The 14,726-nt window shown below is 37.0% G+C and overlaps 1 protein-coding gene across 6 annotated transcripts in view; it reads left to right on the top strand.

Moving 5' to 3' along the window:
• Positions 1 to 14,726, top strand: part of LARP4 (La ribonucleoprotein 4) — a 66,417-nt gene that overhangs the window by 26,144 nt on the left and 25,547 nt on the right. For 5 of the 6 annotated variants that reach the window (XM_032645818.1, XM_032645820.1, XM_032645823.1 and 2 more), the window contains 3 exons: positions 1,349 to 1,452; positions 2,335 to 2,445; positions 3,217 to 3,270. In XM_032645818.1, the coding sequence (XP_032501709.1) occupies positions 1,349 to 1,452; positions 2,335 to 2,445; positions 3,217 to 3,270 (269 nt within the window). The remainder of the gene's footprint in view (positions 1 to 1,348; positions 1,453 to 2,334; positions 2,446 to 3,216; positions 3,271 to 14,726) is intronic. The other variant, XM_032645821.1, reaches the window with a different exon arrangement.

The following is a 14,726-nucleotide window of genomic DNA, read 5'->3' as shown; positions in this document are numbered from 1 at the left end:
CTGGTACATATATAGCTTGTATATCAGTTCTGTACCTTGGTTGTTCATCTTGATACCCATTTACTCAAGTATAAGCAATTAAACCTCTGTTTTCTGGGCTATTAGAAAGCTATATGTGTCATTATCACACCCTGTAAAGCAATCTGTTTCAAACTTTTGAACAAAAGTAATAAGTAAACTTTATATCACAACCCAATACACACATACACACAACTGAAATGTTAATAGTAGATTAATACTAAATGCTTGAAATGAGTTCATTTCTTTTATTATAAAATTGTTTTCACAACCTATTAAAAGAGTTGCGACCTGCAGTTTGACAAACACTGCTCCAAAGTTTGGTAAAGAATTTATATTTTAGATTGAGGCTTAAGAATTTTTAGTGGTGTTTGTGTCTTATATCAGCATTTCTTGGTAACCTCTCTTATACAGGTTTTGTTAACTACTTGAGTAAAGGTGGATCTTCACTTTTTTTTTGAAATTCGTTGAAATGTTTGAAAGTTAAATAAAGCAAGTCCAGTAATAGACTTACATGGGAGTAGGGATTTCCATTGTCAGAGGGATAAAAACATTTATGAAATCTCTGATCGGTTTGTACAGATCAAACCAGTCTTGATCTGGTTTGACCAGATCTTAAAATGACCCAGTCTTGTCAACATTTAAAGAATTTGCCAAGAGACAGAATCTCCTACCTCCAAGGGCTGAAACCTAGCACTTATACACAGGCCTTCCTCCTTAACAACTACTTTTATTCTCTCTACTTACCTGCACAGGAAGATGTGACATATTATCCTTTGAAGGGACTAGAAATAAAAGTTTTGGCTTGTGGTACTACCTTCATTCTATATTAACTCAAAACCAGCATCTGAAAGAAAGATTGTAATCATTTATATATAATTCTTGGTTTTAAGTGTTTCTCAGACTTTAGTTTTAAGGAGAATTTTTTCACATATCAAAGCTCATTACATTCCCTAGAGTAGTGTTTGGCTAATGCAGTACATTGATTTTACTTGAAATAAAGAATTTGGTAATTGTATACAGGGAAGTGCCCTATGAGATATAAATATTGTATACTCCTTAAAGGCTTCTTTTCAACTCCAACACTGTGCCACGTCACAAAATAAGTACACTGAGTATTTGTGCAATGAATAACATTGGACAATGTTCTTTGCATATCAGTCTGAAGATACTTTATTGTAACTGTGATCTTTGATTCTACAACTTAATTTCTTTAAGATGTTAGCCTCTGCTAATTTATTCAGTTGGAAATTGAAATGAATAATTTTTTAATGGAATTATTAATGTCACTATTTTTACACTTTTGAATGAAACTTCTTTAAAATTTCAGCTTCTCCCATGGTGCAAGTTGATGAGAAGGGCGAGAAAGTGAGACCAAGTCATAAGCGTTGTATTGTAATTCTTAGAGAGATTCCTGAAACAACACCAGTAGAGGTAAATCATTAGTATTGTTAAAACTAAATATTCTTAACTGTTTATTTTATTTTATTTTCAGTAATTTTTAATAGATTTATTTATTTTTGTTTATTTTTTTGGCTGCATTGGGTCTTCGTTGCTGCGCGCGGGCTTTCTCTAGTTGCGGCGAGCAGGGGCTACTTTTCGTTGTGGTGCATGTGCTTCTCATTGTGGTAGCTTCTCTTGTTGTGGAGCACAGGCTCTAGGCGTGCAGGCTTCAGTAGGTGTGGCACATGGGCTTAGTTGTTCTGTAGCGTGTGGGATCTTCCCGGACCAGGGCTCGAGCCCATGTCCCCTGCATTGGCAGGCAGATTCTTAACCACTGTGCCACCAGGGAAGTCCCTCTGAGTTTTGATAATCATCTTTTTCTAAATCCATATATTTTTTTGAGTTTTAGTTTTTAATTAAATCAGTTATGAAAAACAAGATATCTATGCACAGTTCATGTCTGTGACTGTTGTAGACAGAGCATTTGGATTAAATGAAAATGCATAAAAATACTTTGCACCTAGAAAATGTTGATGTAGGACAGTCCCCCCACCCACCCACACCTTTTTTTTGGACAGTGACAGGACTGGAAAGCTTTACTCTTAAGCAGAATTTAGCTTGCCACTAGGATTGAAATAATACTTCAGTTTTGCTGATTATAAAATAAGCTTCCATCCCTAAATCATGCACAAAATTTGCACTATAACTATGCATGTTCTTGTTTCAGAGTATAATTCTACTCAACAGAAAAATGGGCAGAAGGCGTAAACAGTTACTAAGTAAAGAAATAGAAAGGACCAAAAGACATGAAGAGGAAAAAAAATGCCCATTTTTGATATATTTTTAGAGTTAACTGAAGATTTTCTTTTTTAGGAAGTAAAAGCTTTGTTTAAAAATGAAAACTGCCCCAAGGTGATAAGCTGTGAATTTGCACACAATAGCAACTGGTATATCACTTTCCAGTCAGACACAGATGCACAGCAGGTGAGAAGAAGACTTTTCTGATTTGAAGTCCTGGTGATAAAAGCAGTAGTGTATATTTTAATTGAGAAAAATGTGTGCTTACAGTAATGTTTGTAAAGACTTTGGAGAACCTTGTTCACCTTTTTGGTGTTGCTTATTAATTGGTTTCCTTTTTGATGATCTTCTTAAAGCTTTTTTTGTTTCAATTTAAGAACAGTTTGTTTCCTATCAGTAAAAATATTAACAATTATTAAATTAACATGGGAATCAGAGACCATGTACTCAGTAGTTAGTATTTCTATTACAGAGTAGGCCCGCAATATATATAACTTCCGTTCTGATTCTTGGTATTTTGACATAATGATTTTACTCTTAATTGTTATCATGGCCTATTTAAAGATAAGAAAAGTAATATTCCTTTGAAACAAAAATTTCTATAATAGCCTTTTAAAACCTTGTACTGATTTTTTTTTTTAATTCTTCATCTTAGAAGGCCCTCCGAACCCATTTTAAAATTGATATGTAGTGATATTTTGGGTCTGTTTTGAATTTTGTGAGTATGTGTCAGTAGTAATCCATAGTAGTTTAATATACAATAAATGTGAACTGTAGCTGAAGTCTTAAATTTTTACTTTTTCATTCCCTGTCACCTGCATAATGGGATCATCTTCAGAATTTTTTATTGTTTAGTTTAGAGATAGTTGCAATTACCAAAACTCTCTTGATAGAATAATGATGGCTTTAATGAAATGTTTGAATGCTAATGAAAGTTCCTTCCTGCTTTGTTAACAGGCTTTTAAATACTTAAGAGAAGAAGTTAAGACATTTCAGGGCAAGCCAATCATGGTAAGAAACATTTGTTAGTCCATCATGAGACAAGAAGGTTTTTGTTGTCTGTCTATTAACAAACAAAGATGAATAACATTTTATAAAACCCATAATGATTTTAAAGAAATTTCTGGCTCATATGAAATGCTATTTCAGGAAATTAGTGATAGAATGTCAAAATACTTTGTAAACAGCAGTTTCTTCTAGAAGTATAACTTCAGACAGCATGAAGTTTAAGTTAGATGCTGATTGACAATGTGTAAGATAATCATAGATCTCAATCCTGCTCTTAGGAGCAGGAATAATTTTTTAGTAACAAAGGTGGAAAACATTCTCAGTACTTTCATTTCAATTAACTGCATCACTGCATTAATACTCAGCCATTTGGGAACCAGGAAATTGTCGTTGATGACACTTGCTCACAGTTTACATGTCTAATCTGTTCTCACATCCCATGAAATCTGCCTTCAAAACTTCTTTCAATCATTACTACCATTGTTTAGGCTTGAGCAATTGGAATAGCCTTTTAGCTGTTAGGCCTTCAGCTTTCCCCTCCTTACAGTCCATCCTCCACATTATTTTAAGTGTGAAAGTAATACCTATATGTGGTAAGAAAGTCAAATGATTTATAGTAAATAAGTTAATTAAATCTCCCTGTCCCAGATTCCTCTAGTCATTTTCCCTAGAGGTGATGAGAGAGCAGTTTTTTCTGCACCTATCTAGGAATTTTCTTTCTGTCTTTACGTGAATGGAAATGCATAGTATATACACGCCTATTCTTTTCTCATAATAGATCTTTTCATTCACCATTGTTACAGGTATACATTTAATATTGTTCCGTGATTTAATTATTAAGTTGTTGTTCTATTTACAAATAATTTGTAACATATGCTTTCTTTAAAAGTTTTTTTAATTGTGATAAAATATGCATACATACAATTTACCATTTTTAAGTGTACAGCTAACCCAGCGGCGTTTAGTACATTCACATTGCTGTGCAACCATTACCGGTATTTATTTCCAGAACTTTGCAGCATCCCCAGAAACTCTATACCCATGAAACCATAACTTCCCATTCTTCCCAGCTGCTGGTAACTTCCCTTCTAGTCTCTGTCTTTCTGAATGTACCTATTTTAGATACCACATATAAGTGTAATCATGCAATATTTGTCCTTTTGTATCTGGCTTATTTCACTTAGCATAATATTTTCCAGCTTCATCTATGTGGAGCATGTGTCAGAAAACTTCATTACTTTTTATTGGCTGAATAATATTCCATTGTATGTATATACCACATTTTGTTTATTCATTATCTATTGAAGGATGCTTGGGTTGCTTCCATCTTTGGATTACTGTGAATAATGCTGCACAACTATCTGAGTCCCCGCTTTCAACTCTTTTGGGTATATACCAGGAATTACTGGGTAATACGATAATTATATGTTTAACATATTGAGGAGTGCATAACTGTTTTCCAAAGCAGTTGTATCCTTTTACATTCCCACCAGCAATGGAGGAGGATTCAAATTTTTCTACATCCTTAACAACACTTGTTATTTTTGCTTTTTGGATAAAGCCCTCATCCTAATGGGTAGAAAGTGGTATCTCATCATGGTTTTGTGCTTCATTTTCCTAGTGGCATATGATATCGGGCATCTTTTCATGTGCTTCTTTGCCATTTATATGTCTTTTTTGGAGAAATGTCTGTTCAAGTCCTTTGACCATTTTTTAAATTGGGTTATTTGTTGTTGAGCTGTACCAGATCTTTATATATTCTGGATATTAAACTCTTGTCAGATATATGATCTGAAAATATTTTCTCCCATTTTGTGGGTTATCTTTTTTACTCTCTTGAAGTGTCTTTGAGGCTCAAAAGCTTTTAATTTTTATGAAGTCCAATTAATTTTTTTGTTATCTATGCTTTTGTTGCCATACTTCATAAATTGTTGCCAAATCCAAGATCATGAAATGTTTCCCCTATGTTTTCTAAGGGTTTTATAATATTAGCCTTTCCTTTTAATTGAAATATAGTTGATGTACAATATTATGTTCATTTCAGGTATACTACATAGTGATTTGACATTTGCATACATTATGAAATGATCACTGTGTTAAGTCTAGTAACCATCTGTCCCCATGCAAAGTTAATACGATATTATTTAACCATATTCTTTTTAAAAAATATTCATTCATTCATTTATTTTGGCTGTGCTGGCTCTTAGTTGGGGCACGTGGGATCTTCATTGTGGCATGCGGACTTTAGTTGCGGCATACAGGCTTCTTAGTTGCGGCACGTGGACTCTTAGTTGCGGCACGCGTGCGGGATCTAGTTCCCCGACCAGGGATCAAACCCGGGCCCCCTGCATTGGGAGCGTGGAGTCTTAACCACTGGACCAGCAGGGAACTCCCTGACCATATTCTTTATGCTGTATATTACATCCCCATGGCTTGTTTATTGTATAACTGGAGGCTTGTACCTCTTAATTCCATTCACCTATTTACCTGCCCCACAACCCCCTCCCCTCTGTCAACTACCCAAATGTTCTCTGTATCTATGAGTCTGTTTTCATTTTGTTTTGTTTGTTTTATTTTTTAGTTTCCACATATAAGTGAGATCATGTGGTATTTGCTTTTCTCTGTCTTACCTCACTTAGCATAATTACCCTCTAGATCCATCCATGTTGTCACAAATGGCAAGATTTCTTTTTTTATGGCTGAGTAATACTCCACTGTGTGTATATATCACATCTTCTTTATCCATTCATCTATTGATGGGGACTTAGGTTGCTTCCATATCTTGGCTGTTGTAAATAATGCTGCAGTGAATATAAGGGTGCATATATCTTTTGGAATTAGTAGTTTTGATTTCCTTGGGTAAATACCCAGAAGTGAATTTGCTGGATCCTATAGGAGTTCCATTTTTAATTTCTTGAGGAAGCTCCATACTGTTTTTCCATAGTGGCTGCACCAATTTGCAATCCTACAAGTGCACAAGGGTTCCCTTTTCTCCACATCTTCGCCAACACTTGTTATTTGTTGTCTTTTTGATGATAGCCATCTGACGGTTTTGAGGTGGTATCTCATTGTGGTTTTGATTTCCATTTCTCTGATTATAGTGATGTGGAGCATCTTTTCTGTCTGTGGCCATCTGTGTGTCTTCTTTGGGGGAATAAAAAGCCTGTATTCCGGTCCTCTGCCCATTTGTATATGGTGTGAGAATGTAGTCCAATTTGATTCTTTTGCATGTAGCTATCCAGTTTTCCCAGCTCTCTTTAAGAGGCTGTCTTTTCCTCATTGTTTATTCTTGCCTCCTTTGCCATAGATTAATAGGCCAAATATGTGTGGATTTATTTCTGGGCTCTCTCTGGTTTCATTGATCTGTGTGTCTGTATTTGAGCTAGCACCATACTATTTGATTATTGAAGCTTTGTAATATAGTTTGAAATCTGGGAGCGAAATACCTCCAGCTCTGTTTTTCTTCCTCAAGATTGCTTTGGTATTTGAGATCTTTTGGTATCCATACAGAGTTTAGAATTACTGTTCTAGGGGCTTCCCTGGTGGCGCAGTGGTTGAGAGTCCGCCTGCCGATGCAGGGGACGCGGGTTCGTGCCCCGGTCTGGGAGGATCCCACATGCCGCGGAGCGGCTGGGCCCGTGAGCCATGGCCGCTGAGCCTGCGCGTCCGGAGCCTGTCCTCCGCAACGGGGGAGGCCACAGCAGTGAGAGGCCCGCGTAACGCATAAAAAAAAAAAAAAAAAAAAAAAAAAAAAAAAGAATTACTGTTCTATTTCTGTGAAAAATGCCCTTGATATTTTGATAGAGATTGCTTTGAATCTATAGATTGCCTTGCTTAGTTTGGTCATTTTAACAATATTAATTCTTCAGTCCATGAGCATGGTGTGCCATTTCGTTTGTTTGTGTCATCTTTGGTTTCTTTCATCAATGCCTTATAGTTTTCAGAGTATAAATCGTTTACCTCTTTGGTTAGATATTTTATTTTATTTTATTTATTTATTTATTTATTTTTTAATTTTTATTTTTTGCGGTACGCGGGCCTCTCACTGTTGTGGCCTTTCCCGTTGCGGAGCACAGGCTCTGGACGCGCAGGCTCAGCGGCCATGACTCACGGGCCCAGCCGCTCCGCGGAATGTGGGATCTTCCTGGACCGGGGCACGAACCCGCGTCCCCTGCATTGGCAGGCGGACTCTCAACCACTGCGCCACCAGGGAAGCCCTAGATATTTTATTTTTTGATGCAGTTATAAATGGGATTGTTTTCTTAAAATCTCTTTCTGATAGTTCATTATTAATGTATAGAAGGGCAACAGATTTCTGTGTATTAGTTTTGTATCCTACAGCTGTACTGAATTCATTTATTTTAATAGATTTTTGATAGCATCCTTAGGTTTTTCTATATATAGTATCATGTCATTTACAAACAGTGACAGTTTTACTGCTTCCTTTCCAATTTGAATTCCTTTTATTTCTCTTCCTCGTTATTGCTATGGCTAGGACTTCCAGTACTATATTGAATAAAACTGGCAAGAGTGGGCATCCTTGTCATGTTCCTTAACTTACTGGAAATGCTTCAGCTTTTTGCCATTGAGTATGATGTTGGCTGTGGGTTTGTCATATATAGCCTTTATTATGTTGAGGTATGTTCCTTATATACCCACTTATTGGGAGTTTTTATCATAAATGTTAAATGTTTAATTTTCAAAAGCTTTTTCTACATCTGTTGAGATGATCATATGATTTTTATGTTCAGTTTGTTAAAGTGATATATCATATTGATTTATTTGCAGATATTAAACCATCCTTGATCCCTGAGATAAATCTTACTTGATCATGATGTGTGATCTATTTAATGTATTGTTGACTCCTGTTTGCTAATATTTTGTTGAGGATGTTAGCATCCATGTTCATCAGTGATATTGGCCTGTAGTTTTCTTTTTTTGTGTCTAGTTTTGGTATCTAGGTGATGCTGGCCTCATAGAATAAGCTCAGAAGCATTCCTCCTTCAATTTTTTGGAATAGTTTAAGAGGAATAGGTGTTAATGCGTCATTAAATGTTTTGTAGAATTCCCTTGTGTAGCCGACTGTCTGGTCCTGGGTGGGTGAGATTTTTGCGTCCACCCTTTAGGAGCAGATTCTCTGTTTCCTACAATCTTCTCAGTGTCCAGTATGCAAGCTCCACTGATTTTCAAAGCCAGACCTGGTGCCTCATCTTCTTGTTTTAGGACCCTCAGCCTGGGGAGCCCAATGTGGCATTTGGACCCCTTGCTCCTTGGGGGAGGAACTCTACAATTGTGATATTCTTCCTGTTTGTGGGTCACCAACCAGGGGGTTTGGGTCCTGACTATGTCTCATTTCCACCCATTCTACCCATCTCATGCTTCCTTTTTCATGTCTTTAGTTGTGGAAAATCTTTTCTGCTAGTCTTCGGGTTGTTGTCATAGATACTTGTTCTGTAAGTCCTTGTAAATTTGGTGTGTCCATGGGAGGAGCTGGGTTTATTTCTGGGTTCTCTATTTCCATTTAATTGATCTGTATGTCTGTCTTTATGCCAGTACCACACTATTTCAATTACTGTAGCTTTGTAGTAAGATTTGAAAACAAGAAGTATGAGCTGTTCAATTTTACTGTTCTTTTTTAATACTGTTGAGGGTATTCAGGGCCACTTGAAATTTCATATGAATTTTAGGTTGGAGTTTTCTGTTTCTCCAAGCAAATGCCATTGGGACTTTGATAGTACACTGAGTCTGTATATCATTTGAATATTGTTGTCATCTTAACAATATTGAGTCCTCCAGTCTATGAACATGGGTTTCATTCTATTTATTTAGGTTTTTCATTTCTTTCAGCAATTTGTAATAGTTTTCATTGTATAGGTGATGTATTCCTAAGTATTTTGTTCTTTTTGATACTGTTGTCGATGGAATTTTCATAATTTCCTTTTCAGATTGTTCGTTCCTAGTGTATAGAAATACAACCATTTTGAGTGTTGATTTTATATCCTGCATCTTTGCTGTACTAGTTGATTAGATCTGACTTTTTTGGGGGGTGGGGGTGGGGGTCTGATTCTTTAAGAATTTTCTACATGTAAGATCATGTCATTTACAAACAGATCATTTTACTTCTCCTTTCTAGTTTGGATGTCTTGTATTACTTTTTCTTGCCTAATTGCTCTGGCTAGAACTCCCAATACTCTGTTGAGCGAAATGGCAAAAGTGGGCATCCTTGTCTTGTTCTTGATCTTAGGGGAAAAACCATCAGTCGTTTACCACTGAGTGTGATATCAACTATGTGCTTTTCACATACGGCCTTTGTCATGTTGATGAAGTTCCCTTCCCTTCCCAGTTTGAGTATTCTTACCTTGAAAGTGTGGAATTCTTTGAAATGCTTTTTCTGTATCAATTGAGATGATCATGTGTGGTTTTCCTTTGTTCTGTTACTGTGCCATATTACGTTGATTTTCTTACGTTGAACCACCCCACCTCCCATCCTCCCTCCCCACCCTCCCACTCCCATTTCTGGAATAAATCCCACTTGGTCAAGATGTATACTCTTAACTCCTGACAAGTTGAATTTGCTAGTATTTTTTTGTGGATTTTTTAAATCTATATTCATAAGGGATATTGGCCTGTAGGTTTTTCCCCCCCTTGTAGTGTCTTTGTCTGTTTTATCAGAGTAATACTGGCCTCTTAGAATGAGTTAGGAAGTGTTTCTTCGTCTTCAATTTTTTTGGAAGAGTTTGAGAAGGATTGGTGAAATTTTTCTTTTCTTTTTCATTATGGTTTATTACAGGATATTGAATATAGTTCCCTGTGCTGTACAATAGAATCTTGTTGTCTATCCATTCTGTATATAATAGTTCCCATCTGCTAGTCCCAAACTCCCAATCCAACCCTCCCTCACCCCTCCTCCCCCTTGGCAGCTACAAGTCTGCTCCCTACATATATGACTCTGTTTCATAGATAAGTTCATTTGTGTCATATTTTAGATTCCACATATAAGTGATATCATACGCTATTTGTCTTTCTCTTTCTGACTGATTTCACTTAGTGTGATAATCTCTAGGTCCATCCATGTAGCTGCAGATGGCATTATTTCATTCTTTCTTTATGGCTGAGTAATGTTCCGTGTGTGTGTATGTGTGTGTGTGTGTGTGTGTGTGTGTATCTCACATCTTCTTTATCCATTCATCTGTCAATGGGCATTTAGGTTGTTTCCATGTCTTGGCTGTTGTAAATAGTGCTGTTATGAAAATAGGGATGCACATATCTTTTCAGATTATAGTTTTGTCTGGATATATGTCCAGGAGTGGGATTGCTGGATCATATGGCCTCTTTGAAATTTTAAAATCACTGATTCAACCTCCTTCTTAAAGGTTTATTCAAATTTCCACCGTCTCGGGTCAGTTTTTGTAGTTTGTGTGTTTCTAGGAATCTGTCCGTTTCGTCTAGGTTATCCACATGTTGATCTGCCTTTGTTTACACTGTTCTCTTGTATTATTTTTATTTCTGTAAAATCAGTACTTGGGTCTGATTTTAGTTCTCATTTCTGATTTAGGAATTGGAATCTTTAACCTTTCTTAGTCAGTCTAGCTAAAGGTTTGTTCATTTTCTTGATCTTTTCAAAGAACCAGCATTCAGTTTCATTGATTTTTCTGTCATTTTTCTGTTCTTTTTATCTCCATTCTAATCTTTATTATTTCCTCCTGCTATCTTTGGTTTTAGTTTGCTTCTTTCTAGTTTTTAGGTGGTAGCTTAGGTTATTGCTTTGAGATCATTCTTTGTTAACATAGGTGCTTATAGCTATAAGTTTCCCTCTTTGCACTGTTTTTATAACATCCAGTAAGTTCTTTTTTATTGGGTTATAGTTGTTTTACAATGTTGTCTTCAATTCTACTGTACAGTGGAGTTCCCTGTGCTATACAGCAGGTTCTCATTTTTATACATATTAGTGTATATATGTCAATTCCCATCTCCCAGTTCAACCCACCCCCCTTCCCCCCTTGGTGTCCATATGTATGTTCTCTGCGTCTGTGTCTCTGTTGCTACCTTGCAAACTGGTTCATCTGTACCATTTTTCTAGATTCCGCATATATGCATTAATATACGATTTAAAAAATTTTTATTTATCTATTTTTGGCTGTGTTGGGTCTTCGTTTCTGTGCGAGGGCTTTCTCTAGTTGTGGCGAGCGGGGGCCACTCTTCATCGCAGTGCGCGGGCCTCTCACTGTTGTGGCCTCTCTTGTTGCGGAGCACAGGCTCCAGACGCGCAGGCTCAGTAGTTGTGGCTCATGGGCCTAGTTGCTCTGCGGCATGTTGGATCTTCCCGGACCAGGGCTCGAACCCATGTCCCCTGCATTGGCAGGCAGATTCTCAACCACTGCGCCACCAGGGAAGCACACGATATTTGTTTTTCTCTTTCTGACTTACTTCACTCTGTATGACAGTCTCTGGGTCCATCCACATCTCTACAGATGACCCAGTTTTGTTCCTTTTTATGGCTAATACATCCAGTAAGTTCTGATATGTTGTGTTTTTGTGTTCATTCATCTCAAATTATTTTCTAATTTCTCTTGCGATTTCATCTTTGACCCATTGGTTAAGAACGTGTGTTGTTTTTTTTTTTTTTTGCTGTATGCGGGCCTCTCACTATTGTGGCCTCTCCTGTTGCGGAGCACAGGCTCCAGACACGCAGACTCAGTGGCCATGGCTCATGGGCCTAGCCACTCCGCGGCATGTGGGATCTTCCCAGACCGGGGCACGAACTCGTGTCCCCTGCATCGGCAGGCGGACTCTCAACCACTGCGCCACCAGGGAAGCCCACGTGTGTTGTTTAATTTGTGAATTTTCTAGTTTTCCTTCTGTCACTGATTTCTAGTTTCATTCCATTGTGGACAGAGGAGATACTTTGTAAGATATCAGTCTTTCGAAATTTATTAAAACCAGTTTTGGTCTCTCATAGAGAATGTTCCATGTACACTTGATAAAAATATATACTCTGGTGTTTAGAGTACTGTCTGTCAGTGTTTGTAGTGTTATTCAAGTTCCCTGTTTGTTTATTGCTTTTATTTTATTTATTTATTTGGTTGCATTGGGTCTTAGTTGTGGCAGGAGGGCTCCTTAGTTGTGGCATGCAAACTCTAAGTTGTAGCATGCATGTGGGATCTAGTTCCCTGACCAGGAATCGAATCTGGGCCCCCTGCATTGGGAGCATGGAATCTTAACCACTGTGCCACCAGGGAAGTCCCTGTTTATTGCTTTTCTGTTTTGTTATTATTCATTATTGAAAGTGGGTTATTGAAGTCTCTATTATTGCAGAACTGTCTATCCTTTCAGTTCTGTCAGTTTTTGCTTTACATATTTTGGGGCTCTCTTGGTAGATGCATGTATGTTTATAATTGTTCTATCTTTTTGCTGGATTGAACCTTTTATCAATATATAATCTCCTTTGTTTCTGATAACCTTTTTTGACTTTGTTTTGCATAATAGTAATATAGTCATCTTAGCTGTATTTTGATTACTATTTGCTTGGAATACCCTTTTCAGTTCTGTTAATTTCAATGTCTTTGAATCTAAAAGGAATCTCTTACAGACAGCATATGGATGAATATTGTTTTTTTTTTCAACCCACCAGTGTCTGCCTTTTAAGAGGAGAGTTTAAGACATTTACATTTAAAGTTCTTACTGATAAGTAGGGAATGCTTCTGCCATTTAGGTATTTGTTTTCTGTGTGTCCTAAATGTCTTTTCCCCCTGAATTCCTCCATTATTGCCTTTTTTGAAATTTTGTAATGTAACTATTTTGATATCCTTTCCTATTCTGTATACTTTTAAGTTTTGTTTTGTTTTTTTTAGTGGTTCTCGGGGGTTACAATTAACATCTTAAATATATAACAACCTCATTTGAATAATACCAATTTAGTTTCAGTAGTGTACAAATACTCTGCTTCTATACTTCTCTGTCCATCCCCCTTTATATTCTTATTGTCACAGGTTACATCTTTATATGTGTGCCCATTGTGGTATCACTTTATATTGTTTTGTTCATTTTTCTTTTGAATCATATAAGGAAAAAAGAGGAGTCACATACCAAAGGTGCAGTCAGCCCTTTGTATTTCTAGGTTCTGCAACCAGTCCTCTGTGGATACCAAGGGACAACTGTACAATAATATTTTTTTAATTTACCTATGTAATTACCAGTGTTCTTTATTTCTTCTTATGGCTTTGATTGTTTGGTGTCTTTTCATTTCACCTTGAACAACTCCTGTTAGCATTTCTTGAAGGGTAGGTGTACTGATTACCTTTTATCTTTTTGTTTATACATCTTTTTCCTGATCGCTATTAGGTTTGTCCATGGTTTTCATTAGCTTATTGAGTATACTTAAGATCGTTGATTTAACGTCTTTGGCCAGTAATTCTAATGTCTGAGCTTCCTCAGGATGGTTTCTATCAAATTCTGTTTTTCCTGTGAATGGACCATAGTTTTTTGTTTCCTTGTGTGTTTTGTAATTTTTTTTGAGAATTAGACATGCCAAGGTAGTGTAAAGTGTTAACTCTGGAAATCTGATTCTCCTGCTCCTCATATATTACTGATTTTTTGCTTGTTGAGGGCTATAGCTGTTCATTTGTGACTTTTCCATATTATTTTCGCAAAATATATATTCCTTGTTGTTTGTGGTCACTGAAATTTCTGTTCCATTATCTCTGCATTTGGCATGTGACCTAAAAAAGATTTCCATAAATGTCTGGCTCTGAATAGGGTAGTACTGGTGGCAAAGGATTTTGTTCTTTTAAGTCAGTCACCAGTGCTGCTGTGAATCAAAACTAAGGCAAGCATGGGCACTGATTTCTCAGGAATCCACCAGACCCAACCACAGTGCACCCTCAATTTTTGGAGAACAAAGTCCCCACTACATGCCTTGGCACCAGCCAGCCACTCCAGGAACACAAGCTACTGAGGGGCAGGGATGGTAGCTACTTTTATATACTGCTCACTTAGTAAAGATCAGCAGCCTCTCCTTTTGTCAAGCACTCACCTAGTTATAAGTGTACAAGCACTCTTTCTTGCTTAATTATTGATGCAGTGGAGGTACCTACGCATAGAGCCTATTCTGCTGTTATACCACTGTTTTTCTGTTTATATATGCAATTATAACTTTAGGATAATACCCTAGAACTAAATTATCTGTATCGAAGAGTATATCCATTTACTTATTAGGTAGAACCAATTTACACTCTTACAGTATTTTTTTTTTAATTTATTTATTTACTTTTGGCTGTGTTGAGTCTTCATTGCTGCATGGGGGCTTTCTCCAGTTGCGGTGAGCAGGGGCTACTCTCTCATTGTGGTGGCTTCTCTTATTGTGGAGCACAGGCTCTAGGTGCATGGGCTTCAGTAGTCGTGGCTCGCGGGCTCTAGAGCACAGGCTCAGTAGCTATGGTGCATGGGCTTAGTTGTTCCAC

Source organism: Phocoena sinus, chromosome 10, assembly GCF_008692025.1.
Source record: "Phocoena sinus isolate mPhoSin1 chromosome 10, mPhoSin1.pri, whole genome shotgun sequence".
NCBI lineage: Eukaryota > Metazoa > Chordata > Mammalia > Artiodactyla > Phocoenidae > Phocoena > Phocoena sinus.
Note: the sequence above shows the minus strand (reverse complement) of the source record. Positions and strands in the feature narration are given on the sequence as shown.